The sequence below is a fragment of the Pseudopodoces humilis genome, chromosome 2 (assembly GCF_049639895.1).
Source record: "Pseudopodoces humilis isolate 2021_Gansu_Grassland_sample_001 chromosome 2, ASM4963989v1, whole genome shotgun sequence".
Taxonomy (NCBI): domain Eukaryota; kingdom Metazoa; phylum Chordata; class Aves; order Passeriformes; family Paridae; genus Pseudopodoces; species Pseudopodoces humilis.
The window spans coordinates 71,226,789-71,240,333 of NC_142201.1; the positions used below are offsets into that span (position 1 = coordinate 71,226,789).

The following is a 13,545-nucleotide window of genomic DNA, read 5'->3' on the forward strand; positions in this document are numbered from 1 at the left end:
CGGTCCTGTGATTTGTGAGAGCTAAAGAGCCAGAAGGGGAACAAAAACATAACAACAGCACACAGTCTGCCCTTGTCTTTTTAGCACAGCCAGTGCTTTATACACCTGCAATTTGTCCTTAGATCAAAGAACTGATGAAAAGTGCCGTTAACACTTCCACTGTAGGAATGCTGCTATCTTGTCTCTGCACATTCTTCAAGCTAAGATTAATATGCTGACACCCTGAAAGATTTTCCTTCCCAACAGATGGAAGATGAGTAATATGAGGGGATATTCTGTGTCTAACACATTGGAAGGAATACAGGACAAAGTGTATGATGCCTTTGTTTAAATGAAGGAGAAGGAAAGAGGGATTTTTGAGAATGATGGAAGAGAGAGAGATGTAAATAGAAAACCAGTGTGAGCAGGTGGCTCACTGTGCAGAAGATGAACTATGTGATGGCCTAGTAGTTTATGGCAATGTTGGCTTTAAGTTATATAGAAAAACCTTCCAGAAGCCTTTTTCCTCCCATTGTTGTACTTAACATTCTGCTCTGTAGCTTCCTCCTGTCTGAGAGCAATGACTGCTAATCCTGGTCCAGCTTTAAGAAACAGGCTGTTGAGTAGTCTGATGAGTTCATAGTTAGGGAATTTGTGCTTCTATTTTCATGATTTGATAGGACTCCCTGATGATTCCTGGCACAAGCATTATTGTGAGCCAGTAGCTCGTTATCAGTAGGAATTCTTGGGATCTATAATTTTAAATGCTCAGAATACTTAATTTAGATTTTGAAAGGTATTTTTATAACACATACTCCCTGAGCAGTGTGCATGTGTGTGTATGTACGTATGTATAGATGCATGAGTAATACAAAGTAATTGGTTCACCTGAATTGTTTGCTAACATTCTTCTGTGTTCTTTTTATAAAGGAAAGGGTATTGTGCCAAATAATGTAACCCGCAGGCCAAGCTTTGAAGGATCAAATGAATCTTTTCCGTCCTACCATCAGATCGGTAATGCAGCGTATGAAGGGACAGGCTTTGGAGCAGAAGGTGCAAATATGCTTACTGAGGTTCCAAGGCCATACATGGACTATTTAATCTCTACTTCTCAGTCTTCAGCTATGACTGCTCCTGTGCAGCGACCCTCTGGAGTAGGCACTCACAGCACACCAACGAGTCATCAGCAGAAAGCATACTCTGCAAGTATGGAGTCTTCTGTGATTAATTATCCAGTGGCTAATCACAGCAGTCAGGCCTTGCAGCTGCAGGTGTCCCATGGCTGCAACAGCCAACACTACAGCAGGCAGCACATGATGGTGCAGGGGGAACCTATGGGATATGGTGTTCAGCGGAGTCCATCCTTCCAAAACAAGATGCAGCAGGAGGGGGGATATGCCAGTCTCCCAAATAAAGGGGGAGTTGTGCAGAACAATACTGGTCATGCATTTCAGCAGGCGCCAGCAAGCCTGTATATCTCACATTCTCATCACAAACAGACAAGTCCTTCTTCTCATCAAATGCATGTAATATCCAGAGGTCCAGCCTTTGCTAATGATTTTTCAGACAGTCCACCACAAAATCTATTAACTCCATCTAGAAATAGCCTAAACATGGACATCTATGACATGAATAATCCTCAAGTTCAGCAGTGGCAGGCAGCAACACCATCACGCAGAGATTCTTTACAAAACCCAGGAATAGAAACATCTCCACGGCAACATGTATCCTTCAGACCTGATGCCGCTGTGCCGAGCAGAACAAACTCCTTCAACAACCATCAGCAACAGCCGCAAGTGACAGTGTCTATGAGACAGGTTCCTCCAGGAAAACCCGATCCTTCCATTACGTCTCCAAACACAATCACGGCAGTCACATCTGCTCACATCCTCCAGCCAGTGAAGAGCATGCGAGTGATGAGACCAGAGCCTCAGACTGCTGTGGGACCTTCCCATCCTGGGTGGTTGCCTGCACAGGCACCGGCTGTGGATGGCTTGGAGATCATGGAGCAGCACGTGCCACCGCCTGGAGCAGCTAATGCCTACCAGCTAGATGTGGATTATGGTAACCAGGAACTGCGGTGTCCACCCCCACCCTATCCCAAGCATTTGTTACTTCCTGGCACCTCTGAGCAGTTTGATATCAACTGCTTGTGCATGGGCGTGGAGCAGACTTTGCGTGTGGTTCCCAGTTCAACAAGCAACAAGGCTGAAGAGAGCAGTGAGCGAAATGATAAAGGCAGCAAGAATGCTAAAGCTGAAAAACCAAGCAAAGATAAAAAGCAAATTCAGACATCTCCGGTGCCTGTGCGAAAAAATGGCAAAGATGAGGAAAAGCGAGAATCCCGAATAAAGAGCTACTCACCTTTTGCCTTCAAGTTCTACATGGAGCAACACATAGAGAACGTCATAAAGACCTACCAGCAGAAAATTAACAGACGGTTACAATTGGAGCAAGAAATGGCAAAAGTAATTCTTGTTTTGTTATAATAAAATATAATAGGGTCAAATTGATTATTGCTATATTTAATTTGTAAAAAAAAAATTGTAAAGGTAGAATCCACTGAAGTAGTAGGTATCAGACACCTCCCTATATCAGACTATATCCACTCAGAAGTGTGGATTCAGGTCTGGGAGGCTGTTTGAAAATCCTGAGATGTGAAACTGTATTTCTTTGTACCAGAAAAGTAAAATGAAGCAAAAACCCCTCCATATTATAGGTAATAACTTAGAAGGCAGGCTTGAGGTTGAGATAATTCTGGCAATACTTTGGCAGCTCTTGCAAAATTCTTTGGTCTAGTTCTTTCTCACTGTTCCATGGTTGCTGTTCATTCACCAAAGCCATGGTTCAGCTTGGCAGTCATGGTGCCATATTTTCAGATGACTGTAATAATTGACTGAAAGTTGTCTGTTGAACACATGTAAGTAATAATGTCATGCAAGTAACCATCCTGGACCAGCTTGAACTGATTTTGGGACCATTGCCAGAACTTGTTCTAGAGGCAGGTGTCAGGGAGATGCATTTTGTGTGATAGAACTCCTTTCATGCCTAACTGTAGCTCTCAAATCCAAGCTGACTCTCTGATAGTGCTGCTTAAAACAAAGCTGCCAAGCTCTGATGGTTGGTCTGCCAGTTATGTTTTAATTTTCACTTGTGGAAGAGGAAGAGGGTTTTTTTTTTCCCTTCCCAGGCATGACTGGAATATGGCTAGTCTACTTTTGCATTAAAGGATAAGCTCTAAGGAAAGCTGTTATTAACACATAATGGGTAATAATTAACTACCCAATCTTCCCTAGCACAGTCAGTTTCCAGAGTCAATTGATTCTATGCTCACATTCCACCAGAAAATGCAGGAGTTTGTTTGTCGAGGTTAGAATTAAAAGAATATTCTTGGAAAATCTCTTGAAACTTGGCATTTTATTGACAGTTAATAGTTTTGTCCTCACTGCAAGTACAGGTTGTAGTGTATTGCATGAGTTTAGTGAATATTTTCCTGAGACTGAGATAGGGAATGATCTCTAGAGAGGTATGTCTGCATCTAATTGTGCTAGTTCTTCTCTTCTGACTCTTCAGCTTTCCCTCATTGGAGATAATTCAAGTATCAAGAAAAACAACTCCTTCCCCTGTAAACCTTATCACTGACTGAAAATACACATGCAGAAGGTTTTGGCTATCTTAATACTGCATTATTCTAGAATTAGCAAGAACAGAGCACACTCATTATTTTACCCTAAAAAATAAGTATTTCCTTTATTATGGATTGATGTAGTTATCTTTAATTTTAAAAATGGTATTCCTTGTTTTGATGTGGCTGTTTCCTTCAGTCTGAAGCTTCATCCTACCTGTTGTGCAAGTTTCTGTAGACTTCCCCAATCCTTTATTCATACAGATTTAATTTTTATACCATGGGGATCTCATTGCATCATCTGGCTGCCTCCGTTCATCTTTAGATACCTAGACTACAGATGTGAAATTAAATCAGCCTGAGCAGCAGCCCTGCGGGTGTTTGCTTGGGTTTCTAGCCTGCTAATCAGTCAGCTTCAGCCCCCTCCATCCTCCCAATGGTCTCTTCTCACCACACACTGGTCTTTCTCTCCAAAGTAGTTCAGTTGATGCCAGTTAATTCAGCATTTTGGAACTGGGGTGTTCCAGCAGAGAGAAAAGAGTATGCTGCAGGAAGTGAGTTGTCAGAGCAGCCTGGGGATAAGCCATGGGGTTTCTGCTGGTGGAGGCCACCAGTGGTTCTCAGCAGAGCGCCAGACACTGAAGTTGGCAGAGCTGGCACTCTGTAAGCTCTGTCTTGAAAGGTGGGGAAAATCTGGTTGGATCCTGCTGCTTCTCTCTTTTCCAGGAGATTTCTTCCCACAGTCCTGTGAAATGTTACTTGCAGTTACTGGGAGGCTCTCAGGAGATAGGAGGTGGACAAGTCAGCTGTTCTATAGCTTGGGTGCAGAGGGAAAATAATACATTTAGGAGAGAATAGCACCAGGGTCTGGGCTGCAGTGGCTGAGGAGAGACAAGACCTGAGGATTTTATGTACATACCTTGGGAGGGGGAAAAGAGAAGTTTATAGAAGAGATGCTCAGGAGATCTAAAAACCTTGAGAGCGGAGGTTGTATATGGCAGAGGAAGAAACACAATTTCTAAAGAAGGTTCCAAGGCACTTGGGAATGTGTAGGTCAAAACCAGCTTTTTAATTACAACACAAACCAAACAGCACCCAAGGTAGGAGCTGTTAGTGTGAGTTGCCCTGGGGAAACATTCATGAACAAAGTGAACTGCTGCATGTAGGTTTAAGTTTCAGTTTAAATTAAGCTGGGCTTAAGTGCACATATGTGTAGTGGAGTGCGGTGGCAAAGTGCACATTTGAAAGGTGTCAACCATGGTTTGTTATGTTGTAGGCCCCTCTCTGACAATATTTCCCCATGCCTTTTTGTTCAGCCAAAAGAGACAGGCATACCAATCTCAGATATTGCAAATTCAGGCAACAAGTTTGGGCACAGTGAGTTTTCCCTTTTTTCAGAAATACCTCAACAGACAGACGAGAGAGTATATCCCTTATGAATACATCTTTTCTGGTTCTTGGTTAATTTCTCTGAGAAATGTGTTTTGGGAATGCTCATTTATTTTTCTCTTGCTATGAATATAACAGTACTAGCTCTTGTGGTTTGCTTTCCTTTGTAAAGGCAGGCCTCTGCGAAGCAGAACAGGAACAAATGAGGAAAATTCTCTACCAGAAGGAGTCCAACTACAACAGACTTAAAAGGGCCAAAATGGACAAATCTATGTTTGTGAAAATCAAGACTCTGGGTATTGGTGCATTTGGAGAAGTATGCCTGGCCTGCAAAGTGGACACCCATGCCCTATATGCCATGAAGACGCTGCGAAAGAAAGATGTGCTGAACCGGAATCAGGTGGCTCACGTCAAAGCAGAGAGGGACATACTTGCTGAGGCAGACAATGAGTGGGTGGTTAAACTCTATTATTCCTTCCAAGATAAAGACAATTTGTACTTTGTGATGGACTACATCCCTGGCGGGGATATGATGAGCCTGCTGATTCGGATGGAGGTCTTCCCAGAGCGTCTGGCTAGATTTTATATTGCAGAGCTCACTTTGGCCATAGAGAGTGTGCACAAAATGGGATTTATTCATCGAGACATCAAGCCTGACAACATTCTGATAGACCTCGATGGGCATATCAAACTGACTGACTTTGGACTGTGTACTGGATTCAGGTGGACTCACAATTCAAAATACTATCAGAAAGGTAATATCTTTACCCTTTTTCTAGGATGGTATTGTGTTACATGTTTTGAAACAAGCACTTCTTGGCAGAAACACCAGATCAGGAAACTGGACAGTCAGTGGCAATATAATGTGTCTGTCTCTCTCTGACTCACTCAATTAGCTTGTTTCCAGTCCTTTTGTTTCCAATACTGTTCAAAACCCTGTCAGTAATGTGGCTATCCACTGCAGCAGCAGTAATTTTTCTGTTGGTACTGGTTTGGAGGGTCTCTTGTGGTGGTGAAATGATTTAATCACAGATTTGGAGTAGTCCATATGTCTCCTGCATGTGCTATTGAGTACTGATGTCTGTTGGCAAAAAGGTCATAAACAATTGGTTTAGTTAAGTATACTCCGTAGTTCTGTGTCTCCCATATGGAACTATACTTCCTTGTGCTGAGACAGAGACATTTTGTTGGCCTTTTTGTATGGAAAACCAATTGTGAATGGGAGGGCATAAAAAAATACCTTGGGTTTAAAGTTTACATGCTGTTCTTCACTGAGAGTAGGAGATGGCTCTGGATCTGGGTAAATACTTCTTTCTTTGTGTGTTGGGTTTTATGACCATGAATGTGAACTTTCTCTCCCATTTGAAAGGGAGCCATACCAGACAAGACAGCATGGAGCCAAGTGATCTTTGGGATGATGTGTCCAACTGTCGATGTGGAGATAGGCTGAAGACATTGGAACAAAGAGCTAAGAAGCAGCACCAGAGATGTCTGGCCCACTCATTAGTTGGAACCCCTAATTACATTGCTCCTGAAGTCCTGCTTCGTAAAGGTAGGTAAACCTATATTTTATTCCTGTTTCACAATTTTTTTTATTTTTTTTTTCTCTTGAATAAGCTTACTGCTTTGGAATATTGTCATTCTGAAGGCCACAAACACTTAGCTCAGATTAAGGAAAACTCCTCATGCTCCAGTGTTTAGCATCACTTCACTGACACTGGGGGTGGCCACACTTTGTTTGTGTAATGTCCACATTCTGAGGCCTTCGAGTGAGGCTGGTAATAAATGTATTGGATCATTTTAATGGTGATATTTTTCAAGTATAAAGCAAATTATCTGTGCTCATGGAGTACAACTCTGACCCCTATCAATTTTCCACAGACCAGTAGACAGCTGATAGTTCTGGATCACCGATTCAGATAGGCCACTTAAGTGTGGATGATGTAAACTTGTGGAAATACGGCCTCCGCATTCCCAGCTGTAACCTGTAGAATCCAACAGAAAGTTTTCCACAATTTAGTCTGGAACCCTGCATTCAAAAGCTTAGCTTGAGGAATTTGGACAGTGCTTGGTGACTATCCATGCAGAACTGACATGGTCACTGTAGTAAGGAGATTAGGTGTTTAGAGTTGTCTGCAAGCTGGATCCTAAGCATAATCTTCTCTAACAGATTTCACATTGGATCCTATATCATTTGATGACACAAATTCCATTGAAATCAGTGCTTTAATATTTTTTTTTTCAGATCTTAAACATATACCTTATTGGTCTTGTCATAGCAATTAAGTGATTGAAGTTGTTCCTTTGCTTGAAACTTGCTCAGAAAGTTGTCCATGGCTTTCTTCTGTCTCTAGAGCCAGGCTGTGTCTTTCAGCACCTTTTCAAAGTTGTGGAGTCACCTCCACTGAACCTAGGGTGGACATCAGTTGCTAAACATTTTTGAGGTGCAATTTGTGCTGTGTAGCTGTGGGACTGAGCACAAAAAAAACCTCCTTCGTTCTTTCTAATGATAATTTCATGATTCACTTTTGTTGAGAATTCATTCATAAAGGTTCAAGGACAGCAGGATTAGATGTTTAGTAACAGCAGTAGAATTTAGGTCAGCAAGCAGAAGTCACAAAACTTTTGTCTGAGAAAAGGCAGAAGTTTGTGCTGTGTGTTTTAATAATTAATTGCAAGTAGCTCTATACACATTTTCCTTGCCTAGTGGAGGTCAACCTTTTTGACTTGCCTTTCAGGATACACTCAGCTCTGTGACTGGTGGAGTGTTGGTGTGATCCTCTTTGAGATGTTAGTGGGACAGCCTCCTTTCCTGGCTCCTACACCCACAGAAACCCAGCTAAAGGTAAGTTGAAGCAAAGTTCCAGTCTGTGATAGCAAAATTTTAACCTTTCCCTTCCCTTCTCTTCCATGTACAGGCCTATTCCCCTTTCTTTTACTGGAAAAAGGACTAATGGTTAAAAAAGCCTGATTTTAAATAGTTCTGTGCAAGCACATATTCTTTGCCAGTAAATAAAGTCACTGAATATCAGACTAGAGGACTTTTCCAACTGCAGAGATAGATATTAGTTTTATGAGTCTTCTCAACAGAATTGTGATTTCTCAAGCACGAGTTCATCCATTTAAATTCCTCGGGGTGCCTATTAATACCTGATATGCCAGTAACGATTGCAGTTGGCAGTATGAGTGTTTCAAAGTTGAGCAATGATAATTCTTCATTAGAAGCGATCTGTCTCTTGACCACTTTTCCTAGTTTACATTTTGGAGACAAAGACAAATAATTCTTTGAAGTCATTCCACAAAATCATGTATAAACTGAGTATGTTCTCAAATCTGACTATGGGAACATTCAGGAAGGAATTTTCCTTTTTAAAAAATGGAATTGTTCCTTTTGTCTAGCCAACAGTGTTTTTCTGGTTCATTAGAGTAATTACTAACAGGAAATGCAATCTAGCAATTGGTTTCTTGAAGCTGTGAACTATGCAGACTGTGAGATGATTTGTTGCATGTGCACTCCTATACATTTCATGTTGGCCATTGGAAGAGTTCTGTTTCCTGATCAGAAGTTCCTTAATACCTTTGTTACCTGCAGGTGATAAATTGGGAAAGCACACTGCACATTCCCTCACAGGTCAAGCTGAGCCCTGAGGCAACTGATCTGATCACAAAGCTCTGCTGTGCTGCTGAGGACAGGCTTGGAAGAAATGGAGCAGATGATATTAAAGCCCATTCTTTCTTCCACTCTATGGACTTCTCTACTGATATCCGTAGACAGCCAGCTCCCTATGTTCCAAAGATCAGCCATCCAATGGACACTTCAAATTTTGATCCAGTTGAAGAAGAAAGTCCTTGGAATGATGCTAGTGGTGACAGCACCAGGACCTGGGATCCACTAGCCTCTTCCAACAGCAAACACACAGAACATGCTTTTTATGAGTTTACTTTCCGAAGATTCTTTGATGACAACGGGTATCCGTTCAGGTATCCCAAACCTTCTGGAATGGAAGTTTGCCAGTCTGAGAAGTCTGATGTAGAAGACAAAGGTGTGGTGGATCAGACTGGAGCTTGTCAGCCTGTATATGTGTAAATTATTGTATAGAGTACTCCAGATAAGACTAATCTCAAATCCAATAGGGCCTTTAACTGATCCTTTAGGATCTGATCCTGCAACTCTTCTGAAGGTGTATCTTCAGCTGAGGCTGGAGACATCCTGGGGAGTAAAAACAACTTGCTGCAGGACCAGGTCCTAAAGATAGCACTCTTGAAAGTTCAGGTCAGTTCTACTGTAAATAACTTTGTTCATAATTACACTTGAAATCCTGGTCTTCACGAAAATCTGCAAGGCCAGCAGTCTGTCATTTCTAGGCCTATTTTTATTTGAGGTCAGTGTCCCCCTTACTCAGATTAACACTTACAGACTTCTGCAACTGTCAGCGTTATTTTTTAAATGAATAAAGAGCACTTATATTTTGTTTATAGCAGGGTTTTTTTTCCTACTAAATTATAGGGATTAACTTTGACAAATCATGCTGCTGTTCTTCTTTTCTACATTTTTATTTTATCCATAGCACTTACTTCACATTTAGGAAGATGCATAAAGCTGAAGAACGTGATGAAAGGTCTCTGTGCAATAATGTAAGAAAGGAAAAAAAAAAGAAGAAAAATTAAAAAAAAGAAAACTGCTCTCTAATTTTCTAAATTTACTGATGCCATTGTATTCACATCGTGATTTTTATTATATGTATTTTCCACATTTCAAAATTTTGACATAACCTTAAAGCTGCTTTATTTCCTTCTGCTTATTGGAGTGTAATAGAAAGCGTGAGCAAGTGGCAACTTGGGTGTGATTTCGTTGTCTAGTGTGTGAAGAATGTTGCATGAGCAGTGTTTTTCTATTTGAAATGGCCTTTTCTTGCCATTCACAGGCAGGTCCTGTGGATTCATTTTTCTAAGGGTCTAAAATTAGACCATTTTAAACCGCGTGTTGATAATGTGTTGTGTGGATGGTTTCCTCTTATGATTGTATCCAATATTAATTTTGTAAAACAGATTGCAAAGGTTATACCTGAGTAGTGATGCCGTGGTCTGATGTAACAGACAGTTCTAGCAAGCACATGTCATGGGCACACACGTTTCCCCACTGAGGATCAGCAGCCAGAACATTACAACGGAGCAGATTTGTGGGGAGAGCCTGGATGGGGCTGGCTCAGGCAGGGAGCAGCACAGAGGCTGTGGCTCCAGCTGGCAGAGGCAGAACAGCGTCCAGACTGGAGCATCTCCCAACACGGGGCTCCTGTAACGCGTCGAGGCCTTGCCTGCAGCTCCACAGACACCTATGGAACCTGGAGGTACGTGGCTTTCCAGACATCAGACCCCACATGTAACTGGCTGTGTATCCCTTTAGGATCCTAGTGTTTTAGGCACTGACATTGGAAAATGTTGGCATTTTTGGTAGGTCATTCTGTCCCATTGTCTAGAGGTTAAAATGTTGCTGTGGCGGAGCACAATAGGCCTTCATTTCTGTCAAATTATAGGCATACTTTGAAATATCAGTTCTTAACTGTGTTAAAATATGCATTTTTCTTGTATGTATACGTGAGAATTATTCAAGATGATATCAGAATACTAAAGATAATTAAGCCATACATATTTGCATATATATTATATATAACTAAATAAGTAAACACACACAAAAATCCGTAATTCAGATTAGTGTAACAGTCCTATTTAAAGTGATTGACATAATAACATTTGAGGAAAACACTCCTTTAATGTGTTTTTGCTTTGTTTTTATTTTTAAATCTGGAGCTTCATTATTTTTTCCGTATATTATTCCACATATTATTCCTTAATGTTTTAGCATATCCTATCCATTGTTTAGATATCTAAGCAAAAACATATGAATTCATCAGCCTAAACTAAACAAAAATGATTGTGTATTTGTTTACATTTGTATGAAAGGAATGTTCTGAGGTATGCAGTGCTTGTGTTGTGACAGTTCATGTAAGATTCAGTATTACTGCTTTTTTATATAGTAATGCCATTTTTTTGTTATTTACATCTATCTGACATTCTTTCATGTGGTAGGTTCTTTCTCAGGAACTCAGTTTAACTGTTATTTATTGATATATCATTGCCTTTGAAAGCTTCTACTGGCAGAATTTATTAAAAATCTGAATCAAAATCTACAATGTGTTATGTGTTATTCAATCCTCCTTCAAGACAGAAGTTTCAGTGGGTTTCTTTTTTGTAATGTTATTGATGAAGTTGAACTACAAACGTAAGATCCAAATCTCATCTCTCCTGCAGCATTTGAGGTGGAATCTCCAGGTACCTTCAGACAATTTCTTCTGTCCTCACAGCCCTTAAGAATAAGGAGCGGGATTCCAGGTGAAACTTGGTTTGGAGTGACCAGGTCAGCGGATGGAACAGATATGGAATGGAATAGATAAAACTGAACACAGTCACTTACTATGCAGTGGTGGTGCTGCCAGGGCAGCCACAACCCTGGCTTGCTCCCTTTGGCAGTTGCCTCTGATTAATTTCTAAAATGTAAATAATTCACCTGCACATACAGAATCTCTGCAACTAAGCAAAACAAGAGAAACCAGCCCAGAAGGAAACAGGTCCTTTCACCATTACTGATTTACAGTCTGTGCTGCAGGGAACAGAAGCCAACTCCCCTTTCATCTAAAGAAGAACTGATTTGAAAAACTGATCTTTCAAGTTTATCAGGCATTGTCTGTAAAAGCCTCTCATCCTTTGCAGACATTTCAGAGGTAAACAGAAACTTGGGAGTAAATTTTATGAAATTTGGACAAGTAAACCTTGTGCCACATCCTGAGGCTGCCTCTAATTCTTGTTTCTGCTGAACTTCTTGCAAAATCAAGTACCTTCTTTTCAAAGGTTATAAAAAACTCAGGTTTGGTATTAAAATACCTCTTCCTTAAAAACAAAACAAAGCAAACAAAAAAATCCCAAACCCAGATACCTTTATAAAAAAACAGAAAACTATATTGCCCAGCTGCCAGGAACAGAAAGGAGCCTCCTCAAACCTTTCACACCCCATCACATCCCTGTACTCTTCAGCAGGGCCAGATTTGCTGAGCAGCAGCAACAATTCTTGAGAAGCAAATTATTCCTAGTTGGATGCAAAAGAACTGGCAGTGGAAGTTATAACCAGGTGCCTAGCTTGAGCAACATGAAAGCTAAATGAGGGAGACGAGCATTTGACTTTTAAATGGAAATGGAAGAATGAGGCTATGCAGGAAGCAGGCGATAGCCTGGAACTGGATGGAAAATTGGTCTCACGGGCACAAGAAAATTCTTTTCCCTGTAATTTTTGAGGTATGAAATAACTGCTTTAAAAGCTTTCCTAGAGAAATTGCAACGAGATGAGGAATTTAGGACATATAATTTGGTGCGATCCCAAAATGCAGAAACATTGGCACAAAATGGCAACTGTTACTAAATTTATTATTTGACTTAAAAATAATAAATCTTTCCCACAGGAAATAATCTTAGAAATAGATAATGTAGAAATAGCAACCATTAAAAGACACACACATACACACACACGCTCCCCCCAAAAAAATGTAAAAATGTTTTTCCTGGCAGAGAAATCTGCTGCAGCAAAGAACATGGAAACTGTGCCTACTTCGTGTTTCTGTTGTGAGCAGTGAATGAACAGTGGGCAGCTTTTTGTAAAAATGGAGTCCTGGGTTCCAACTTACCAAAACAAACTGAGGATCTGATCCATAAAGGTGGGGTCACCTTCTGCAAATGCAGCAGTAGCTCCAGGCCTTGCAGAAGAAACTGGAGGCTGGTGACCTGGACAACAGAAATTTGAACAGACTGATGGATGCACTGACTTTCAGCTCTGATGGTTTCAAAAGTGCCTTTACTTCACTGTGAGATGAAAAATACCTGTGACAGACAGCACGTATTATTTTCTAATGTTTGAAGAAAGCGGGGCTTCACGAAGCAGGCCTTGGGTCATCTTAAATGTTTCTCAAATTTCAGTGGGGCTCAAAAAATAGAGTTAAGGCACACCCCATCTCATCCCCATGACTAAGAAAGCCCCAGGTACTTAGCTTTTGTAAGAAGTGGGGAAATTGAATGTGTAGGAGGTACGTGTGGGCCGAGGGAGATAGCTGATCCTATTAATCCATGAGTGGCAGCCAGGAAAAAGACTTTAAAGATGGTCCAACCTTACTTCAGCATGCAGTGGTTACCCCATGGGAGTGCACGTGTTGGGGAGAACATTCTTGGCACCTCCTGTTGGTCTCACCCTTGTTGGGAGCACAGCAGCCTTCCCAGGGAGTTCTGCTGGACAGGAGTCCTGCTGCACATGTCCTTGCAGTGAGCCTGGCCTGCAGCTTTGGGTGCTGCTGTACAGGGAAGGGAGGCTGCATTGCTGCCCCACTCCCACCACCTCCATCCCTGGGCTGCTGTAGAGCAAAGTGGAGCAATAGCTCACCCCGATGCTGCTGGTTTTCCTAGCCAAGCACCACAAAGGAGCTCATCATGTGCCACAAAGTGTGGCCACCGAT

At 41.4% G+C, this 13,545-nt stretch overlaps 1 protein-coding gene across 1 annotated transcript in view; it reads left to right on the forward strand.

The window, feature by feature from the left end:
* LATS2 (large tumor suppressor kinase 2) overlaps positions 1 to 11,184 on the forward strand; it is a 48,719-nt gene extending 37,535 nt beyond the window's left edge. The window contains exons 4-8 of the mRNA XM_005516258.3: positions 910 to 2,447; positions 5,166 to 5,748; positions 6,363 to 6,545; positions 7,732 to 7,838; positions 8,586 to 11,184. Of these exons, the coding sequence (XP_005516315.1) occupies positions 910 to 2,447; positions 5,166 to 5,748; positions 6,363 to 6,545; positions 7,732 to 7,838; positions 8,586 to 9,080 (2,906 nt within the window). The 3' untranslated portion in view covers positions 9,081 to 11,184. The remainder of the gene's footprint in view (positions 1 to 909; positions 2,448 to 5,165; positions 5,749 to 6,362; positions 6,546 to 7,731; positions 7,839 to 8,585) is intronic.
* Positions 11,185 to 13,545: the final 2,361 nt, after the last annotated feature.